This window comes from Thalassophryne amazonica, chromosome 7 (assembly GCF_902500255.1).
Source record: "Thalassophryne amazonica chromosome 7, fThaAma1.1, whole genome shotgun sequence".
NCBI classification, from domain to species: domain Eukaryota; kingdom Metazoa; phylum Chordata; class Actinopteri; order Batrachoidiformes; family Batrachoididae; genus Thalassophryne; species Thalassophryne amazonica.
In genome coordinates, this window is record NC_047109.1 from 107,380,411 (window position 1) to 107,404,698 (window position 24,288).

Genomic DNA, 24,288 nt, shown 5'->3' on the forward strand with positions numbered 1-24,288 from the left:
TTCCAGTTATGCTCACTGGAATCCAGTGCTGCTCTAAATCAACTTTTTTCTGTCTTCAAAAGTCCAACATCATATATTTGATCATGATTTGATGACTATCTGGGAGTGACTCAGAGTACAGCCGCTGCTTCTTTGCATCTGTTGTGTTCCTCTGTGCTGTGATAGTCTTTCTCTCTCTCCTCCTTCTGCTCCTGCCGGTAGCACTACTGACTGCTGATTGTGGACACCTGTGGCAGCTGTTACACCTGCACCTCATCTACCAGGATACTCAGGAGTTCCTCTCAAGCTTCACCAGATTATTCCATCTTCCATCTGGGATTTGAACCAAGGCTCTCTGGTCTCAAGCCCAACACTTAACCACTAGATCCTCACCTCACATCTTAATTGTGAGGAGCAACTAGGGCAAGGTCCTTAATCCACTAGTTGCTCCTGGTGTGTAGTGAGCGCCTTGTATGGCAGCACCCTCACATCGGGGTGATTGTGAGGCATGATTGTAAAGCACTTTGAGCGTTTGAAGCAGATGGAAAAGCGCTATATAAATGCAGTCCATTTACCATTTATTTTTCTCTGTTGCTTCATTTCGAGATGGTGTTTACTTGATCCTAAAATCTGTTTGTTTTTCTCTCTAGTATTCTCTTGCTGCCACAGCAACTCCCTCATGCCCCACCTGGTCTCTGGAATCCTCCACAGCTCACCAGCAGAATCCAGTGTCTTCCTTTCCTTCTGTGCCACCTCCCATGCAGTTTTTCCATTTCATCTATCTATCTATCTATATATATATATACACACTCGTATATATATAGTGCCAAATCACAACAAAGTCACCTCAAGGTGCTTCACACAAAAAAAAAAAAAAAAATCAGGTACAGCACACTCCGTTTCCTAAAAAAATGAATTAAAACATTAAAAAGCATTATTATATGGTATGGGATTTTGCCAACTTCTGATTGGCCCATTCGCCACTTTCTGAGCTGTACCACATGCCGAGTTGACCACTAGTGGAGCCAAGTAGATCGTGTGTGCGAAACAAGTACACCTTGCGTGCAGCATAGCGCTAGCTAATCGATCGATGCCTTCTATCAATAACGACCAATCAGATAACGCAATACAACGCCTACTTTGGCTGTCAGTTTGTTGACAAGATGGCAGAAGACAGGTTTGCGTCTGTTAGCGACGCTGACTTAAAATGAATTTTACACGAAAAATATGCGAAGAACACCCGCAGAAATACACAGTCAGCAGGCAATCTGTTTTGCAAGTATGTCACTGAAAAGGGACATGCGCCCAACTTTGAAACTTATGACAGACGGATGCTTGATGGAGTACTTGGTCAATTTTATGCGGAAGCTAGACAGGTGAATGGCGAACTTTATAAGAAAACAAGCCTGATGAACAAGCCTCTTCGTCACAGACTTAACAGGCATCTCCAGTCAATCGATGGGATGTCAGTTGGTGCAGTATGACAGTAATCATAAAGAGTTGAAACTTGAGATTGATTTTTCAGTTTTAGTGTCTTTGACAAACTCCCATTTTCTTGTTTACCATATAATAAAGCAGTTATAGACTTTTGATTTCGGTGTACCCGTGATTATGCGGACCTGGTCGGGATCATCACGGGTACACTGAAATCAAAAGTCTATAATTGTATAGAGTAACACACTATGCAAGTATGCTCACCATACGAAAGGGAAAATAAGTGCGTCTCTACAGAATCCGACTGTTTTATTGACACAGGGAGATCATTGGTTTTTCACCAATAAACGTGTTAACTTCCTGACTTCTTTGCATTTTGGGTCATAACCTGCTGTCTTGGTTGCTTTAGAACTGACCATAACAGCATTGAAAGGAGCCACCTGTGGTGGTTTGGACATCTGGTGAGGATGCACCCTGGTTGTCTTCATAGGGAGGTCTTCCAGGCATGTCCAACTGGGAGGAGATCCCAGTGAAAATCCATGATACCCTAGAGAGATTATATTTCCCAGATGATCTGGGAATGCCTCAGAATTCCCTAGGAGGAGTTACACGACTTGGCTGAGGATAGGGAAGTCGGGTAACCGACGGCAGATTTAATCCCTCCACAAGATTGTATACCGTCAACTTGGGATTTTAAACATGACATACTTGGATTCACATATTAAATGTTAATTGACAAGCTGATGTTCAATCAAATGCACTGAGCTTGTGTTTGTACTACTCATTGTTTTCTGCACATTCAAGTACATTAACCAGGTTTACCCAGACAATGGACGCAGTGGTGCATCAGCAAACAAATAAAACACAAAACTGCTCATCATCGCTTTCCGCAAGGCTTATTTGTCTAAACAGTGGGGTGCAATCAAATCACCTCAATAATAAATGATAGAGAAGGAAGACACCTTTCAAAACTGGTTGTCAACCGAAAACATTTAAATTACATGCTTTATTAAATTTTATGGCTATAATTTCAGACCTAAAAGCAGCGATTAAGCGATGCATGGCACATAATTATACAGGCTCAATAAAAACAAGCAAAGAGAAGCAACCCACTACACCTCCAAGACACTGTTTTTGTTCTGCAGAATAAAAAAAAAACAAAACACAAGTAGGAAATCTGACAGTGAGATAAAGATAGAACCAGTATCCCTTCAACACTCCCTCTCTGTTTTCCCAACTGTCTGAGCAAATAAAAAATAGTGAAGGTAAAGAGAGATTTTGCTCGCTCTACAAAAAAAAAAAGAAGAAAGTAAGAAAGAAAACTGTCATAAAACTCTTCTTTCAAACATTAGTTCTGGGTCAGGGAGTCCAGCAGAGCAAGTGAAGAGCAGTAAAGAGATTCCACATAGATAGTCAGGAACGCTTAGGTGTGATGGGAGGGATGCACACTTGTTCTGCAAAAACTGAGTTTTCAGGAAATGTCAAGCAGAGAATTTACAACAAAACATGCAGAAAACAAAATCTAAAAGGATTTTTTGTTTCTTTGGTAGTTTCCATTTTTCATGGCTAATTTTTCTCACAGATTATGACATGCTAAATATATTTTCTCTTCCAAATCCATTGGTGTACATAAAAACAGAACAGTCAAAACAACCCTGTGAGTGAGTTGGACATATAGGTGTGGGCTCCAGCGTGTGCTGCTCACTTCTGGTTAGCCATTTACTGAGGTTTTTGTTATGTGTCGGACGCAGCCCGGAGAACCGACCAGCGTTTGAAGGACCCAGTATGAAATAAGCAGAGCACGGTACAAAGGATAACAGAGTTTAATAAACATAACAGTGAAGTGATACGAAAACAACAAAAGAGTGCGTGGTCTGGCGTGGGGGATTGCGGTGCGCTCCCAGCAGCGCTAACGGTCCGGAGCCAGAAAACTGTTCGGACCCATGACCCCGCCGACACCCCCCAGGTGGCCGCGACAAACCGAGTCTGTGAAAGAAGAAATCATTATGTGAGTCCACACTCAACACACAGAGAGACCACTCAAAGGTGTACAAACAGCAAACACTTCCTGGCTTAATTGCAAATCAGCTTCCCACCCTGCAGGCATAGAACACCCTGTTCACAAAACTCCACTGCAGTGGAAGCTGATTTAAATGACTAACATACAGCTCAATATAATAAGGTGTGAGGGACACCACATTTACTGACTGTATAAATGTTAGTCACAAAACCAAACGTACCTCAGGAAGTGTGCTGACGAGCGTGAGACCTCACCCCCTCCTCTTTCACAGACCATGCATCAAACCTGGACGTTCTCTGCATCCACTGATGGGAGATGGCTCTAGAGACGACGATCTCACCCGTCTGGTCACAAGGTCGAGTCTCTGGCAAATCCACACTGTGTACTCCAGACTTAAATGCTACCATGTTCCAATCCGTGTAGATGCACCACAGCTGTGAGTCCTGAACGAGCTGCACCTGATCAGCCTCAGGTGATCAGGGTGAGGTCCTGATAAACTCAGCTACACAGCCACTCAGTCCCAAATGCGCACCACCTGGGAGGAAAGCCAAAAGACAGAAACAGAAGACACACAAAAGCCAGCCAGGCACGCCAGCCACAACAGCACCCCACCCTCACGGGAAGCCTCCCGGAGACCACACAAACCTGGCCCAGGAGAAACACCCCCCTCCAGGGACCATGGCTGGAAACCGTATCTGCATTCGTCTTCCAACAGAATCTTCATTTAACAGAACGGTTGATGTCTTCTCCTCTGGCTGCATCTTTGCCTTTGTTTCTGTCAGTCACTTAGCACAGGTGTGGCCAGGAGTTCTTAAACCTGTGCGGTCAGCCCTTGTCCAACCATGTTCAGTCTGACTAGTCATAAAACAAAAAAGACAAACACAAACAACCAAACCACCCCCCCCCCCCTCCCCAGAGGACCGTTCCATCAAACCCCGGGAAGGGGAGAAAAGAAAAACAACCCAAACTTAAGCTTGCAAATAACAATGCTAACACCCCCCCCCCCCCCCCTCCCCAGAGGACCATTCCATCAAACCCCGGGGAAGGGGAGAAAAGAAAAACAACCCAAACTTAAGCTTGCAAATAAAAATGCTAACACCCCCCCCCCTCCCCAGAGGACCGTTCCATCAAACCCCGGGAAGGGGAGAAAAGAAAAACCCAAACTTAAGCTTGCAAATAAAAATGCTAACACCCCCCCCCAACGACATGTAGGGACCAACACCCCCCAGAGGACATCCTGCCAGCTCCAGGAGTAATAACCACAGCCGAGGTCCCTCTGGGATCCAACGTCACCCACAGGGACTCCCATCAACCCCAGGAGACGCCTCTCCTCATGACCAACGGACCCAGCCCGTCTACGGCTAGATGGACCCACAGCCCTTTCCCCCCCAGAGGACACCACAGTCACACCCTGAGGGCGGAAACTGGGGGGAAAAACAAAAGGAAAGAAAAAAAAAACATACAAACAAAACAACCCCAACCCCACCCCCTTGGCGCAGTGGAAACTGGAAGCACGTCCAGCATCACCAACCGTGACTATACCCCAGAAGCCAACCGGGAGGAGTGGAACAGCGGTTATGGCAGACGGCACAAAACGGCGCCACTCCTCCGACTTCCAAACCAGCCACCAGCTGCGGGTATATCCCACTGCCCCAAACCTCAGCCACGCCGATGGCAGACGGCTCAAAGGCGCGCTGAAGCTGGAGGTGGAAAAGAGAATCAACAAACAAACCCCCCCCCCCCCCCAAGGTGCAGAGGTTACCTGGGAAATGCCCAGCATAACCAAACTGCACCACTCCAGCAACGCCGACAACCTACGGCTCATACGGCTGGAGCCAGAGGAGAAGAGAGGGAATAAAAAGAAAATACCCCAAACCCCCCCCCTCCCCTCCCGGGTGCAGAGGTTACCTGGGAAACGCCCAGCATAACCAAACTGCATCACTCCAGCAACGCCGACTCTACGGCTCACCCGGCTGGAGTCAGAGGAGAAGAGAGGGCATAACAAAAAACAAAACAAAAAAAAAGAAAAAACAACCCAATTACCCCCCCATCACCCCCCAGGGGACCGTCCCATCAAACCCTGGGGAGGTGAAACTAAAAGAAATAAAAAGAAAGACTAACAAACAGTTATTTGGGTCCTTTTCATGCTCCAAACAGAACTGCAGGGTCACGACCCCAGACACTAATAGTGTAAAAAATCCCACACAAAAACCAACTCAAAAAACACCCACACAAAATGAACTAACACAAAACAAATAAGTGATGTATACCGTTAAGCTCAAACAAATGGAACACACCTGTTCCAACAAGACACACAAAAGCCAGCCAGGCACGCCAGCCACAACAGTTTTTCTACTTTGAAGGCTTCAGCTGCTTTGAAAAGTCTTGAAGAAAAGAATTTGTGTATAATAGTTGTTTAAAAAAGCATGGATTTTCAGGTTCATTTACAAGTACCTAGAGGCGTTTGGTTTGAAAGCAGTAAATTGGCTCAGTTGGCGGAAAATTCTCCCCTCCAATGATTTCTCCAACTCTCTCAGGCACTAATCAAAGATCACCTGAGCAGCAGGATCGCCAGGTTTACATCACTGTGGGTGTGGCGTTTCACACTGGTGACAATTAGATTGTCACATTGCACCACATTTCAAAATAAAATTGTGACGAGATGCACTGGGAGACTGTAAAATTAATTGTGATGTCATGTGACTTAAAGGTGATAGAGAGAAGTTTAATGGGGCATTAATCCTTGTTCTATGATATGATATGTAGCCCCCCAAAAATTGGTTGGGTCTGTAATGGCTCAGAACCTTCCTAAAAGGCTCTCTGAAACAGCTATGTTACTATGCTGGGTTTAGAATGCTTCGTTTGCCTTTAATGGCGTCGTTTCGGAGCTTATTTGGCAACCTCATTATGAAATGCAAGTAGGTGGCGCTGATCGGTTGCCGTTGTTTGATTGGCTGCCCTTGTGCTCACTGAAAAGAAAGCATTATTTATTTATTTTCATTGCTTTTATATTTTCTGTTGTGTTTCTATTCAGGGGTTTTTTTTTGCCTCTTTCTCTAAAATTGTATATAATAATCATTAGATTATTAATATATAAACAAAAATAAATTTAAGAAATATTACAATTTGAAAACAAATGCACCCGAACATGATGACAGCTGCAATGCTAACTTTTAACATTGAAAATGCCATAGACATGCTAACGCGTTAGCATCGCTCCCGTTTTTAAGTTATAAAATACATCTATCAACTGTTTCAGAAGAACATAACAGGTCGGTTTAACATAGAAAAGGTAAATAATACTCACAGATGTATGCTCATTAGGGTTTTAGCAGTAGAAAATTAAGCAAAAGAAAGAAAGAATAATCGAAGCATTGCTTCAATCTGCGAAGCACTGCTTCGATTGGTTCAAGGTTCAAAGCAAAGCCGCGCTGCAGAAAAGTTGTTTACAGACCCGCTGCAGGGTCTGTAATCAATACAGAAATGATCATTTTCCTGACAAACACCCCCCAAAACAACGGCCACTCTGAAGGACCGATAACATAATCATTAAGCACAAAGCTTATTGATGTTGGTGGATCGAGTTATTTCTTAACGATACCCAAAAGGAACCGGTTCTCGATACACATCCCTAGCTGCTAAGGGGTTAGCTCATTCCCTTTAGAGGAACAAACCAGAGCTAACGTGCCATTCTAACGTGCAATTCTTATAACAGGAATATGGTGCAACACAAATTTAAAACAAAAGAAAATGTGATACTTACAGGGTGTACTGATTGCTGGAGTTGATTTTGTCGCAGAGTCGGAACTGACCCTCTACTGAGTATTAAATGCCGACTGAAGCCAGCTCGAAATCGTGCAAGGTTTGTGAAACAGTCCTCCGTGAAATGCGCAGAGCAAAGAAATAGTCGGCGGTTGTATCGCGTACAATGCTTTCCGTGGGAAGATCGTAGTCCGCTAAAACAGCCTGGGAAGCACACCTGTAGCTCGCCATTGCTTCTCTTCGAGTGTTACGAATGGGTGGGCACAACCTTATGAAAAATTAATTTAGAAGGAGCGTGTGTGAAAGGGGGTGGGTGTGGGTGTGTGTGTGTGAGGGCTATTGGTGAAAAAGTGACGTAAGTTTTCTCTCAAAAACGGATTGGCCTGTTTTCTAGGGGCAATTCAAAAAAGGAGAAATACTTGAAACAGAGGTTCTGAAACTTGCTGGCACTTTGTGTGTTTTCCCCACAGCGGGGAGACTCTGAACTAACACCAAAAACGTGAAAAAGATGATTTTGATTCTCTATCCCCTTTAAGTTTTGACTTCTAGATGCAGGTACAGGCTGAGGTTTGCACTGCAACTGGTTACTGAAATGCAGAGGAAAAAGGCACAGCAGCTGCTGAAGAACCACCGTTGTTGTAAATTAATCAAACTGCAGCTGAATTCCACATTCAGTTTCTGAGTGAGGAGTCCGAGTGCCTGCGACTGTAATTATCCTGGATCAAGAATAAATCCAGGTTTTCAGTGATTTCTTGGACTCGGTCACACTCAAAAACGTGACTCACTGAATTGGATTTCCATCTCATAAATATATGTAGTCCCAACTAAATTAAATAAAATGATCTTCCATATATGTGCTTTTTTGAGTTGGGGCTACATATATTTATTAGATGGAAATCCTGCACATAATTGAAATGAGTTCATCCAATGAGTCATTTTTTTGAGCGCACCGGACGTGTATCTGTTTGCAGTGAAAGTGTCAAACTTGTAGAGATTCACTTATCTTGGCAGTGACGTACATGTCTGTGGGTATCGTACCTTTGAGACTGAGAGACACGTGATAAGAGCTTATGGAGTCATGAGGGTGCTGGACAGACATGTTTGGTGATTCTGACGAACAAATGTCCAAGTCTGTAAGGTCCTGGTGTCTGTTTTACTGCATGATTGTGAGACTTGGACACTAACCAGTGACGTGGTTAACGGATTTATTTAGTACTTGGTCTCTTGGGAGGATCCTTGGGTACTGCTGGAGTGACCTTGTGAAAAACACTTGCACCATAAGAGAACGATGGCTACGACATACTGGACATGTGGTATGTGTCTCTGGTCACAATCCAGCCATCCATGTGCCTCAGTGATGAGGATGCCAGTGGGTGGAGAAGGTCAGGGGGGGCACCCACGCTTCATGTGGTTGTGGCAAACAAATGGCTACTTTTGAAAGGTGGAGATGGACTAGCTGTGTGCCTGACTAGCTACCATCCAGAACTCAAGGCAGTTACGTAGTGTGGTGGTTATTCCGTACTACATGCTTTTGCGTATTATAAATCAGTGGTAACACATCTTTTGTGATGTAACACTTGTAAATTCAGACTGATCAAGCTGTATACATGTAAATGACAAATATGCTACGCTAAAAACAAACAAAAACAAAAGCCTAATTAGCATTCACGAAAGACAATGCCCAAAATTATTTTCCTATGTGCATATCTGCACGGACTGTTCTCACAGTGTGTGATGTTTCATTAAAATCCATGAAGCATAGCAAGGAATCGTACTTACAAAGTTAATTTCATATCAATTAAACACAAACTGCAATTATCCCCTGTTGAAGATGTCAGACCAGCACTATTTTTCTACAGGCACATCTTAATGTGGTGTGCTACAACCATGTGAAGTTTGATTGAAGCCATGTGAAGTTTTCTCATAATTATGAGATCAGCGGTGTAATTGTTTTTTTATCCAGTGAATGCAATATGCTTTCATATGTTAGAATACTCATTAGCTTCTGCCTAAGCAGTTGCTAATCTTCTTGCAGTTTTTATTCAAAAGAAAATTTCACACATAAAACCTGTAGGGGGTAGACTTAGAATTATCCAACTGTAAAGACATTTTTGAACTGAAACCTACAAAAGAACTGAAAAATGTAAAACAATTGCACAATTTTAAAAGCCTATTTGATGTCTAAATAAGAACAAACAAGAACAAATGTGTCTCCTTTCATTTTTACTTTGTAACTTTTAATATTTACAAAGTTTGGTTCAATTTTGTCATGCTTGACCCTGGCTTGGGGTTTAGGTCCGGATTTTTGACTTTATGTCCTCTATGGTTTTCTGGTTTTAGTTTTCATATGTTTATACTTTCTCATGTAAATCTCAGTTTGGTTCTGTTTATTGCTTTTCTTTGTTTTGCACTTTCATCACTGGTTCATTCTTTGGTTATCTTCTATTTTGTAGTTGGTTAATTTATTCCTTCACTCTGGGTCCTTTAAGTTACTTTAGGCTTAGTTTAGTTCTGTTTATCACATTTATTTTATAATGCTTGGTCACAGGTTTTTGTTATCATTTATCTTCAGTGTTGCTTATCTGATTATGTTCCATTTGTTATTCATTGAATTTTGTGCTTATCCGTTATCTTGTTTTATTTCTTGCATTATTCTGTATTCACTGGGTTTTGTTTATTTGCGGTTTAACCAATAGTATGTTTTGCCTTCATCAGGTATTGTATCCTCTTTTGTCTCAGTCAGTGTCTGTTTCGTCCTAGTTTTGTTTAATATTAAGTTCCTTGTTTTTTTCCCTCTTTAGACTAGTCACAGTATTTGTTCTGCTCCTTTTTGCTTTGCTCATGCATTATTGTTTGTCTAGAACACGTCACGTTATTCAGTTAGTTTTTCAGTCAGCTGTTTATCTTGCTTTGCACTGCTTTGTTTTGCCCTCCCGGACTCTCTTGCCTTTCTATCCTCTTCTTTGTTCACTAAACCACACCTCTTTCCAGAACCTTCCACACACCTGCTTCACATCACCCTGATTAGTTTGCTCCTTATTAAAACCCTCACAGTTCCACAGCTCACTGCCTGATTGTTGACTTCGTTCACTGTCTCGCCTCTCATTCTTGTCCAGTTTGCTCTTTTGTGTTTTGACCTTGCTTTTGTGCTCCGACCTCCGCCTTGCTGTATACTTAACTCTGTATTTTGACTCTGCCTTTGCCTTGCTTGATACCTCGATGCTGTGTGAATGAACTCTGCCTGGTTTATATGGACCACGTCCCAGCCTGTACCATGTCTGATACCTCTGCTCCCATGTTTGACTACCTGTGTACCAAACACAATGCCTGGTTTCAAGATAAAGCCTTTTATTCATCTTAACCAACCATGCCTGTGAGTCTGCACTGGTCTCCTACTGCTTCTGGTTTCAGCCCACCACGAGTCCTGACAAATTTTAAATTTATAAAAATGAAGGGTACCAAAGCATGAGCATAATACTGTGCACTGACCCAAACTGTGAACCAACTCTGTAAATCTGGAGGTAAACAAACACATTCCTTCTGTTTAATGTATGCAGTATCTTGGAATTTCAATCCCAGTTGATGAGCTACAATGCACGGAATACCACAAGGTTACTCTACTCATATTGTTCAATCCCTTTATTGCTTCAAAGACAGATATAGGGAATTTTTGTTTTGGTTTGTTTTTTTTTGGTAAATGTGAGGGTGCTTGTGTTTGCAGGATTGTGTGTGTACCTGAGCAGTGAGGCAGAGGAGCACTCCAATGTCCATTGAGTTGACAAGTGAGCATTGAGTCACCTATGAGTTGGGAGTCTCCAGAGCACGAATAGCGCACAGTGGAGCCAAAAGTAAACTTCTCCCCGACCATGACTCCATAGGGAGGTGTACCCGGATGACCACAATCCACTTCTGGATAAGAGAGAGACAGAGAGAAAAAAACCTTAGAATAACAACACACAGATGGATTAACACTGCCTGTCTACACACCTGATAAAATTTGGTCACACCTGTCACAAAGGACCAGCTATTTACAGTTTCATCAAACAATGTGTATAAGTCAGTTATTGTTTTAAAAATAAAAGTTACAGGATACTGTTCAGTTTTTATTCAAGATGTCATGTTTGGAGTGGGCCAGTAGTTTACATATACCAAGTGTTCATGTAAAGGCCATGGAAGATTCCTAAAATTTATGGAATTGTAAAAGCTTTTGAAAGCGTAAGTGGCATAATTCAGGATTAACTGGCGAATGTTTAGCTGCATTGAATGGCTGAAGAACCAAAGTCTTCTTACATTTCAGGGCACAGGGGAATCTAATAATCTTGTTTATTTGTTCAATTATTCATTCATTCATTTCATTTCCCATGAACAAAAATGAACACAAAAAAGATCAATCTAAAACTTCCCAATGAAAACTTTGGGTGTCCCAAAGCCAAGTCCCTCCTTCGTCGGCTCTAAAAGATTCATGACACCACAAATAATTGTGTAGTCAATTATACAAACAAAGTTTGTTGCCATATAGATTATACATCATTGAGGAAGAAGGCCCAAATTAACAGCCAGGAACTAAAGAACTTTTGTTCAAAAACGAATTACTCTAATATCAACATTAAAACAACAAAAAATAAAAAAACGTTTACAGTTCATCACAGGACAAAGCCTGAACCTGTTTTGCATATACAACCCCTGGCAAAAATTATGGAATCACCGGCCTCGGAGGATGTTCATTCAGCTGTTTAATTTTGTAGAAAAAAAGCAGATCACAGACATGACACAAAACTAAAGTAATTTCAAATGGAAACTTTCTGGCTTTAAGAAACACTATAAGAAATCAGGAAAAAAAATTGTGGCAGTCAGTGACGGTTACTTTTTTAGACCAAGCAGAGGGAAAAAAATATGGAATCACTCAATTCTGAGGAAAAAATTATGGAATCATGAAAAACAAAAGAACGCTCCAACACATCACTAGTATTCTGTTGCACCACCTCTGGCTTTTATAACAGCTTGCAGTCTCTGAGGCATGGACTTAATGAGTGACAAACAGTACTCTTCATCAATCTGGCTCCAACTTTCTCTGATTGCTGTTGCCAGATCAGCTTTGCAGGTTGGAGCCTTGTCATGGACCATTTTCTTCAACTTCCACCAAAGATTTTCAATTGGATTAAGATCCAGACTATTTGCAGGCCATGACATTGACCCTATGTGTCTTTTTGCAAGGAATGTTTTCACAGTTTTTGCTCTATGGCAAGATGCATTATCATCTTGAAAAATGATTTCATCATCCCCAAACATCCTTTCAATTGATGGGATAAGAAAAGTGTCCAAAATATCAACGTAAACTTGTGCATTTATTGATGATGTAATGACAGCCATCTCCCCAGTGCCTTTACCTGACATGCAGCCCCATATCATCAATGACTGTGGAAATTTACATGTTCTCTTCAGGCAGTCATCTTTAGAAATCTCATTGGAACGGCACCAAACAAAAGTTCCAGCATCATCACCTTGCCCAATGCAGATTCGAGATTCATCACTGAATATGACTTTCATCCAGTCATCCACAGTCCACGATTGCTTTTCCTTAGCCCATTGTAACCTTGTTTTTTTCTGTTTAGGTGTTAATGATGGCTTTCGTTTAGCTCTTCTGTATGTGAATCCCATTTCCTTTAGGCGGTTTCTTACAGTTCGGTCACAGACGTTGACTCCAGTTTCCTCCCATTCGTTCCTCATTTGTTTTGTTGTGCATTTTCGATTTTTGAGCCATATTGCTTTAGGTTTTCTGTCTTGACGTTTTGATGTCTTCCTTGGTCTACCAGTATGTTTGCCTTTAACAACCTTCCCATGTTGTTTGTATTTGGTCCAGAGTTTAGACACAGCTGACTGTGAACAACCAACATCTTTTGCAACATTGCATGATGATTTACCCTCTTTTAAGAGTTTGATAATCCTCTCCTTTGTTTCAATTGGCATCTCTCGTGTTGGAGCCATGATTCATGTCAGTCCACTTGGTGCAACAGCTCTCCAAGGTGTGATCACTCCTTTTTAGATACAGACTAACGAGCAGATCTGATTTGATGCAGGTATTAGTTTTGGGTATGAAAATTTACAGGGTGATTCCATAATTTATTCCTCAGAATTGAGTGAGTCCATATTTTTTTCCCTCTGCTTGGTCTAAAAAAGTAGCCGTTACTGACTGCCACAATTTTTTTTCTTGATTTCTTACAGTGTTTCTTAAAGCCAGAAAGTTGCCATTTGAAATGACTTTAGTTTTATGTCATGTCTGTGATCTGCTTTCTTTCTACAAAATTAAACAACTGAATGAACATCCTCCGAGGCCGGTGATTCCATAATTTTTGCCAGGGGTTGTATATACAAATAGCAAAGTGGGCCAAAATGCTTAATTTCAACGCCTGCTTGTACATACATTTCTTTAAGGGCTTTGCATTTGCTGGAAGGTTCTTCTATGTTTATGGGAACTAAATTCCATATAGGCTCTGAGGACTACTGATGCAGGACCTCAGATTCTGTAGTGTGAAGTGGATGAAAGTCTATGACTCCATGCGGGTAGGATGCCAGTTGGTTGCAGATTACTTCCCCAGCTCAGGTAGATACCCATTTAGAGCTGTGTGGACTGGAACATTTGGCTTCAGCGAGGAAAGTTTTACCAACCTTGACTTTTCAGACTGTGCTGTGATCATTGTGGAATCAATGACAGCACTGATTGCAGCCCTTGAGAAGCTGAGTGAGGAATGAAAGTGTTGAACTTGTAGAGACATTCAGTTATCTCAGCAGTGATATTTATGTCTCTGGGGCCTCTGTCTTTGAGATCGATTTGCACGACTTTGATCCGCGCACTTGCACACACATCGTTGTGATGATCCCACCTGCTGTGTTCCCAGCTGGACGCCATGCTTTTTGTTCCAGTAGCTGCCCCACATCTTGCACTGGATGCTGCGTATAAGCTTTTCTCGTGCGCGCTCTTAACGAGGTGGAGAAAGCATTTGGAACAGTTTAAAAAGGTAATTATTTGTCATGTTTGCATTGTAATGACTTGGTAAAACAGCTGCATGTTCTTTCCTTCTTGTATGCAGCTGTAAAAGTATGTTTATGACGGATTTAACATCTCATTCTAATTGATCAGATGAGCTATGCTCTGATGCTGTGCGCTGATGTTTTTGAATTGTTTACGTGAAGTTCACGTTACTAATGCATGATGGAGATTTTGAACATTTCAAAATTTTCTTTGCACACTTGCGCAAAGCTATGCACAGTTTACACAATTTAGAACGACTAAGATGAGTTTACTCTTGTGCATGGCAGAGTGCATGCAAGTGCGCAGATCAAAGTCGTGCAAGTGTCAGGGGGCCTTAACACCAAGATTTTCACATTGGTAATCAACTGTGTGTTTGTGGGACCCATCAACTAGTTGTTTTTGTGATGCAAAGTAAGTTTCTACAATGCTAATTTAAGAACAAAGACCTAGTGAAGCTTGGAGCTGTGAATAAACATTTGAGAAAGACACTCCTGTGTACCTCTTTAATTACTATTCTCGTTAGATCAAATAAATTCAAAGCGTCACCTCTCTACCATGAAATGAATTGCTTTCCATGCCCGTGCACAAAATATTGAGGTTTACTTAAGCTCATTTCACCAGTCTTTGGTGACAACACTCGAATATAAAAGCAGAACAAACTGTGAGCCAGGTGTCTGACAGCAACATTATAAAGTCAAATAACCTCTGAATTTTACAGATGGATGCCATTAGAATTTCAGGGCACTCTGTTTAGAGAAGCCGGTACCTATTTCCTGAATAAGCTGTCTGATAACCATGTACCCATTCCTCAAATAGGCACATGGCAATATAAGCATGAGCTATTGGGACATTAAATATCACACTGATGCTGCCATTTACCTCATTTATCAATATGTACAGCTCAAACAACAGAAATATGGTCAAGGTTACGCATCAAATTAAAATTGTCCTCCAAATGATATAGTCCACACGGAACTGGATTACGATTATTTTCTGCATTATACACATGGTGTATGTAAATGGAATGCCATTTGGGGCTGGACAAAAGTCTGTACCTGAAAAGTTAAATTATATATTTTTATCTTTTGTGCCTGAGCTACCTCGCTGGTAGCTCAGTGGGATAAGAAGTTGGGCTTTCAGTATGTAGACCTGGTTTTGATTCCTGCTCATGCAACCTGTTTGCATCCTTGGACAAAACACATGCATTGTGTTCGTCCAGCCAGCGGTAAATGTGCACTGCGCTTGTAGACTCTTATCTACAATCTCTTTTATCTCTCTTATCTAATGCCACCAAGTTTTAGAATTGTTAACTGTTTTATTGCAACTTTTAATAATGTTATGTGTCATTATATACATTTATGTGTACAATATTTTTACACAGTAAAATGAATAATGAATTAAAATTATTATCTGCTTTACACTGCAGAATCCGGGGATAAGCAAAACCCTGTTAACTAATAATTTGCATCATTGTTTACCAAAATTGGAGCAACTTTAACTTTTGACCCCTGTACAAACTGAAACTGACCTTTGTCACAACGTTTGCTGTTTTTACCCCATACCTCCTGAACATTCAGTCATAGATAGTCCAAACTATACCTTTTTGGAATCTTTACGATCAGACAAATCATGTGGTGTAGTTTTCAAAATGATTTGATCATTTTTAATTTTTGACCCACCTATTGGAAATTCAAGTGGCCACTCGGTTTTTTTCAAAAGAGTAATGTCTAAAGAGTATTTGTGCCAACTTTGGTGATTGTATCACCATTTGCACAATTGTTTCAGTTATCTGCTGCACTATGTTGTGTTCTGTATTGTAAACGTTTTTGGTCGAATGGTCTAAACAGTGGGTCACCCCTTTGAGTCTGGCCTGCTTGAAGTTTCTTCCTCAATATCATCAGAGGGAGTTTTTCCTTACCACTACTGCCTGTGTGCTTGCTCTCGGCAGCTTTGCTGTGATTTGGAGCTATATAAACTATATAAATGGAAAAACAATTGAAATTGACTGTACTTCATTTTTAGTTTTTCTTATATTTCAGCAAGGAGGTAATCTCACCGTTATCGAATTGGATGAGAATGTCAGTGATTTGCAGCAATTAGCCACCTTCAAAATGAATTACTACCCAGATAAGCTTTGTTAACGTCTGGTCTTATCAACAGGAACAAACACACGTTACATTTAAACTTGGCTGCAGAACAAGCAAATCAGTGAGTGTTGTGAATTTAAGGCGATGTACAGTAGTGTTCAGAATAATAGTAGTGCTATGTGACTAAAAAGATTAATCCAAGTTTTGAGTATATTTCTTATTGTTACATGGGAAACAAGGTACCAGTAGATTCAGTAGATTCTCACAAATCCAACAAGACCAAGCATTCATGATATGCACACTCTTAAGGCTACGAAATTGGGCTATTAGTAAAAAAAAGTAGAAAAGGGGGTGTTCACAATAATAGTAGCATCTGCTGTTGATGCTACAAACTCAAAACTATTATGTTCAAACTGCTTTTTTAGCAATCCTGTGAATCACGAAACTAGTATTTAGTTGTATAACCACAGTTTTTCATGATTTCTTCACATCTGCGAGGAATTAATTTTGTTGGTTTGGAACCAAGATTTTGCTTGTTTACTAGTGTGCCTGGGGTCATTGTCTTGTTGAAACACCCATTTCAAGGGCATGTCCTCTTCAGCATAAGGCAACATGACCTCTTCAAGTATTTTGACATATCCAAACTGATCCATGATACCTGGTATGCGATATATAGGCCCAACACCATAGTAGGAGAAACATGCCCATATCATGATGCTTGCACCACCATGCTTCACTGTCTTCACTGTGAACTGTGGCTTGAATTCAGAGTTTGGGTGTCGTCTGACAAACCGTCTGCGGCCCTTGGACCCAAAAAGACCAATTTTACTCTCATCAGTCCACAAAATGTTCCTCCATTTCTCTTTAGGTCACTTGTGTTCTTTGGAAAATTGTAACCTCTTCTGCACGTCTTTTATTTAACAGAGGGACTTTGCGGGGGATTCTTGCAAATATATTAGCTTCACACAGGCGTCTTCTAACTGTCACAGCACTTACAGGTAACTCCAGACTGTCTTTGATCATCCTGGAGCTGATCAATGGGTGAACCTTTGCCATTATTCTTCTATCCATTTTGATGGTTGTTTTCCATTTTTTTCCCACACGTCTCTGGTTTTTTTTTGTCCATTGTAAAGCATTGTAAAGCATTGGAGATCATTGTAGATGAACAGCCTATAATTTTTTGCACCTGCGTATAAGTTTTCCCCTCTCCAATCAACTTTTTAATCAAACTATGCTGTTCTTCTGAACAATGTCTTGAACATCCAATTTTCATCAGGCTTTCAAAGAGAAAAGCATGTTCAACAGGTGCTGGCTTCATCCTTAAATAGGGGACACCTGATTCACACCTGTTTGTTCCACAAAATTGATGAACTCACTGACTGAATGCCACACTACTATTATTGTGAACACCCCCTTTTCTATTTTTTTTTACTAATAGCCCAATTTCATAGCCTTAAGAGTGTGCATATCATGAATGCTTGGTCTTGTTGGATTTGTGAGAATCTACTGAATCTACTGGTACCTTGTTTCCCATGTAACAATAAGAAATATACTCAAAACATGGATTAATCTTTTTAGTCACATAGCACTACTTTATTCTGAACAGCTGCTGATATCATCTGGAAGGGGCAGCTAGTTAGCTTGCTAGGTGGAACAGACCAAACCCTGTGAGTTGCATTAACAAAAGTTCAACATACTTGATGGTCATGTGATACATGTCTGATATAGATAATTAAAGAAAGTGCTTATTAAGCAGATCATATAATCTTGAGCTTTAAACATATTACCCTTTAAAAGTACATCACAAATGGATTTTGCTGCAAGTCTGTCACAACGCTAGCAACTGATGCTAACTTCTGGGAACTATTGGGTGGTACCATTTTTGTTATTAGCTATATATATTATTGTAAGTACTGTATTGTATATGAAAATATGGGAGAAAAATCTTTGGTAAAGTCTACCAAAGTATATCAAGTGACCCGCAAAGGATACAGATGGTAGATGTCTGATATTTGACAAATTTCACAGGAGCTCACTGAATGTGATACAGCACTGGCTTAGTTTCAATTAGAGTAGCTGCATGAGTTTGACCACTCCTGTTGAAGCCGTTAAAAATTAAAGCCGTTTGGATAGCCACTGTAACACACTGAAAAATTTAACGGCAATTAAGACAGCAATATCCACTCATCTCTATGGCTTACAGCCGAGTTTCCCAAACCTGATTCCTGGAACCCAATGTACTACACTTTTTTTTCCATTTGTCCCTGAACTAATCAGAGCCCATCAGTTCAGTCAGGTGTGTTCCATTGCTCAACCAGCTCCTGATTAGCTGAACACACCTGACTGAGCTGATTGACTGATTAGTTCAGGGACAAATGGAAAAAGTGCAGTACATTGGGTTCCCAAGAACCAGGATTAGGAAACACTGGCTTACAGAAGGAATGAACACATTGCAGTGTATAGAAATTCTGAAATTTTGCTATAATCTTTTTTTTTTTTTTTAACTGAAATGCTATCTATCTATCTATCTATCTATCTATCTATCTATCTATCTATCTATCTATCTATCTATCTATCTATCTATCTATCTATCTATCTATCTATCTATCTATCTATCTATCTATCTATCTATCTATCTATCTATCTATCTATCTATCTATCTATCTATCTATCTATCTATCTATCTATCTATCTATCTATCTATCTATCTATCTATCTATCTATCTATCTATCTATCTATCTATCTATCTATCTATCTACCTACCTACCTACATGTATGTATGTATGTCTGTGTGTGTGTGTGTGGTTGGCCAAACAACTACATCTGCCACAAAGCACTGTACACAACACATAAAATACTATTGTCTCATAAACTTTATGAGATAATATAACAATAGAAAAAGAAAACAAAACAAAACAGAAAAACAAGAAAAATAACCAACAAATAAATACAATTAAGAATTAAAATAGTCTTATGCTGGGTTAAAAGCCGGGGAGCAAAAATGGGTTTTAAGGTGAGTTTTAAAAATGAACAGTTTTAAAAAGTCTAGAACTTGAAGCTCCACAGCGCCTTAGCTCTACTGTTCTCAACCACCTTTGGTGGTGTTCCCTACTTGGAGTTGGTACTGCCGGACTGTATTTGGCTCAGATGTTCCTGTACATCCTGCCATCATAGCTACTTGGTTTGCATTATTAATATAGTGAACAGCTTGTTGGACAGATGGATAATAGCAGGACAATAACAAGTACAAGTTAAGAGAGTTACCATACCTATGCATTCTGGTAGAGGTTTGTCCCAGTGGCCCACTGGCTGGCATGTGAGCACCGATGAGCCAAACAGGTAATATCCAGGGTTGCAGTCATAGAAGACCACACTGCCAAATGTAAAGTTGCCGTGCTCGATCTTACTCTCCCTGATAGAATTGGCAGGGATGCCTGGATCTGTGCAGTTCACCACTATAATCAAGAAGAAGAAGAAGAAGAAAGTAATCCCGTTATACCATCATTATTCAGTAACAACAAACACAGCAGAACTCTGACAGTCAGCCCAAATAATATTTATTGCCACAAGGATATATCCAGCAGAAGAAACTCTTCAGTGTAATTTCAGTCAAATTAATAAACCTACAGAGTAGTTGTTGAACTACAGGCAGTATGAAAAGCATGGGATCCCATTATATCCATGGATCATTATCTAAAACAGTCAAAGTCCATGTGGTAATTTTAAGTCAAGTGAATTTACTATCTAGCTGCTGTGTGTCATAATTATACTGTGATATCATCATAAAATGTTAGCCAAACGGTTTCTGGCAGCATCTCTTACGCATCAATTCAATGCAGACTTTCAGGAATGAATTATGTGGAATGAGAAATCAATAAATGTTATCTTGAGCCAAAGTGAATATTCACGTCTTGGCAGGATTTACCAAAATCATCATAGGATGCTACCTGCTATCATCTGTGTTTAATGGTTGCTAAGGCACCATGATGTGTATAGTGCAGCCTGTTTCACTGTCAATGAATTAATATTGCGGTAATATCTCTGAATTTATTGGATGAACAGCATAACATATTTTTTTTATATTGTACAAAATAATATATGTCATAGAAGGCACATTTTTATCTGATTTGTGATTACCGTACTCATACAAGTGGAAGTATGGTATTCACAAATAAATACATTTTCCAAAAGGTTTATGACAATATTTGACATGAAATTCAGTTTTTTCTGTATTAAAAACAAAAATAGCTTCAGCGTTTTGAGTTTTGGTGAGTTATAATGGTAACATGTTTTCTCCTGGAATGACTGGAAGGCTCAAAGTTGGACGTTAATCCTTCAGCGTTGATGAGGCGAACAACTTTCTGGCCATATAAAATGTGACAAACAGAAATGGCTGACGTTCATCAACTTTTCAATTTCACCCAGTAAACCTAGGCTTTTACGACAACCTAGGACAGAGTCAAGCACTGCTGTAGATGCAGCAACGGTATCTGCTCCTACTCAGGTAATAATTGAGGTGCAGATATGAATGTATCTAATGAGGGCTATGAAAGAGCGATAGAGGAAAAAAGAAAGGAAGACAAGAAAAACACCAGTCGTGCACCAGGCTCCTAAAATAATTCCACCCATCTTCCTCATTGGGGATGTGACTGTTCTTTCCTTGTCACTGTGTCGTCTTTTGTTGCTTGGCTGCAGCCTCTTTTGCATAAATGCTATCTGTCAGCATGTTCACTTGTAAGTTAATTATAGAATGACAATATGACCCATCAGTGACTTTTTCTGTTTATTCTACAAACAGGAAGACATGCCAGTCCAGACTATATTCGGCATTGTCAATAACAATAACAACATCTAATGCATTGTCCTGAAAAAAGAACCACCGACACCTACTTTAACTTTCACAGGCATTCATTTTTGATACGCTTGAAGACAAAAAGAACCACACCGCTGATGAGGTGCTTTGAGCTGCTGAAATTAGACGAGGGTGAAATCAAGTCCAAAGCAACATCAAGTCAAGCAAATAGACAAAACTGCTGTGATGTGGGAGATTTTTGTGGGATTTTACGGCTATAGTTCATGCATTGTGACATCTTAATATGACTTTGCGCTTGTGATCTTTTAGCAGGTCTGTATCTGCAGCTGTAGTGACAGAAATGAAAGCTGTATCTCATATTTTATTCTGCATTTATGCAGAAGAGAAAATTCCCAGAGATCCAATAGAGCCACAGTGTTTATACATTCTTTTTGTGTTAATGTTTCCTTATGTTATAAAAACGTAATCACGGCTTCAAACCAGAATTTTCCCTTCAAAATGTGTTCATTTTGTTCACAACTGATTCTGTATTTTAAAGGTTCTGGTTTTGGGTTACACCTTAAAATTACATTCCAGAATGAGTTTGACCCTAAAGAAACATTAGGGGTCACCACAGCAGGTCAATCGTTTCAATCTCACCCTGTCCTCTGTATCTTTCTCTGTCTCACCAACCACCTGCATGTCCTCCCTCAACACATCCATAAACCTCCTCTTTGGCCTCCCTCTTCTCCTCCTGCCTGGTGGTTCCATCCTCAGCATCCTTCTCCCTATATACCCTGGGTCCCTCCCCTGCACATGTCCAAACCATCTCAATCTCACCTCTCAGACTTTGTTTCCAAACCGTCCCGCTTGAGCTGTCCCTCTGATATGTTCATTCATAATCCTGTCCATTCTCGTCACTCTCAAAGAGAATCACAACATCTTCAGCTCTGCCACCTCCAGCTCTGCCTCCTGTCTTTTTGTTAGTGCCACTGTCTCTAAGCCGTACAACATAGCTGTCTTGTAAACTTTCCCCTTCACTCTTGCTGATATAGGGCATGGAAGACTCCACTGAATTTTGGAGATGATCTGGTGTCACCGATAGAACAGTCCCCCCTAAACATCGGTCTGCCCTGCCTTAATTAATTTAATTTAATTTAATTAGCTTATAATGCACCAAATCACAGCAAAATCCATCTCAAGGCACCTTACATAAAACAAGTCAACATAAAATTGAATAAATAATTAAAAATGAATAAAAATTTCAAATACATAAATAAAAACAGAAGTAAAAGAATAAAACAAATAAAAAAAAAACTATCCATAAGAAAGAGAATAAAAATAGGTTTTGAGTCTTGACCTAAAAATGTCCACAGACTCAGACTGCCTCACGGTCACAGGAAGACTGTTCCACAGGGTGGGTGCATGATATGAAAAGGCTCTTTGACCTGCTGACTTCTTCTTCACCCTGGGAACACAGAGAAGTCTCGCATCCTGCGACCGCAAAGCCCGGGCCGGCACGTAGAGTTCCACCAGATAAGATGGCGCCAGTCTATGAACAACCATATAAGTCAATAACAAAACCTTAAAATCTGCTCTCACAGAGACAGGGAGCCAGTGCAAAGATGCCAAAATGGGTGTGATATGTTCAGACCTTCTGCTACGTGTCAGAAGTCTGGCGGCAGTGTTCTGAACCAGCTGAAGTCCCCTAATGCTGGACTGTGGTAACCCTGAAAATAGAACATTACAATAATCTAGTCTAGAAAAAACAAAAGCATGAATCAGGGTCTCAGCATCAGCCATGGACAGGATGGGGCGGATCCTCGCTATATTTCTCAGATGGAAAAAAGCAGTCCTAGTAACATCCCTGATGTGGAGGTCAAAAGACAACGTGGGATCAAAAATTACCCCAAGGTTCCTCATTTTCGTATGATGTATGACACAGGAACCCAGGCTGAGCGCCAGCTGGTCAAACTGATGCCAATGTCTCGCTGGACCAAGAACCATCAAATCAAATCAAATCAATTTTATTTATATAGCGCCAAATCACAACAAACAGTTGCCCCAAGGTGCTTTATATTGTAAGGCAAAGCCATACAATAATTACGGAAAAACCCCAACGGTCAAAACGACCCCCTGTGAGCAAGCACTTGGCGACAGTGGGACCATCATTTCAGTCTTATCAAAGTTTAAAAGTAGGAAGTTACTAGACATCCAACTTCTCACTGATAGAAGACAGTCCTCCAGGGATTTTATGGGAGTGAGATTTCCCGCAGTTATCGGCATGCACAACTGAGTATCATCAGCATAACAATGAAAGGCAATCCCAAAACTCTGCAGTATATGCCCAAGGGGTGCCACATACAGGGAGAAAAGCAAGGGGCCTAAAACAGATCCCTGTGGAACTCCAAATCTCATGTCAGCAAGATCAGAGGTAGTGCCATTATACAAGACACATTGAGAACGACTTCACTGCACATGCGTCATTTCAGAGCGTCAGCAGCGATTCACCGATTATCACCTCACTTCTGCTTCAAACTGCACTCCAGTCATCATCTACTTCAGCGACAGATATCTGAAGCTTTGGTACAACAATCATTTCCATATAAATTCAGCATTAATTCATAATAAGAGATGGGAGGAAGCAATCAGAGCGCCACAGCAGCACATCTGAGTCTGATGTGCTGCTATGAGCGCGAATAGCAATTTTCAGATTATTGCCTCGTTCCTGCTTAAAAATGCCTCATTTCTGCTCAAAACTGATTTTAGAATGATTTACGAGGTTTTACTTTGTTATCTGATGGTTAATAATCACATTATTCCCTTTGATCGCTTTGGGTGTAGAGAGTCAGACTCAGAGTCAGTCTCAGATGCATGCACAATGAAGGCACAGTGAAGGCACAGTGAAGGCACAGTGAAGGCACAGTGAAGGCACAGTGAAGGCAGGGCAGACCAATTTTTAGATGGGGCCGTTTGGTCGGCGACACCGGATCCAGATTGGCCAACATCAGAAATCTCGCATTGCTCATGCAGATGACTTTTGTGTGAGCTTTTGCTTTTCCAGTATCAGATCATAGTAAGTCTTTTAGTGCTGAAACGATTTGTCGAGTAATTTGAATAATTTGATTACAAAAAATGTTCGAGGCAAATTCTGTGCATCGAAGCTTCATTTAACATTGTAGT

At 40.7% G+C, this 24,288-nt stretch overlaps 1 protein-coding gene across 1 annotated transcript in view; it reads right to left on the reverse strand.

The window, feature by feature from the left end:
- LOC117514727 (CUB and sushi domain-containing protein 3-like) overlaps positions 1 to 24,288 on the reverse strand; it is an 885,172-nt gene that overhangs the window by 177,599 nt on the left and 683,285 nt on the right. The window contains exons 55-56 of the mRNA XM_034175291.1: positions 19,583 to 19,768; positions 10,931 to 11,104 (exon numbers count right to left, since the gene is read on the reverse strand). Coding sequence (XP_034031182.1) covers positions 10,931 to 11,104; positions 19,583 to 19,768 — 360 coding nt within the window. The remainder of the gene's footprint in view (positions 1 to 10,930; positions 11,105 to 19,582; positions 19,769 to 24,288) is intronic.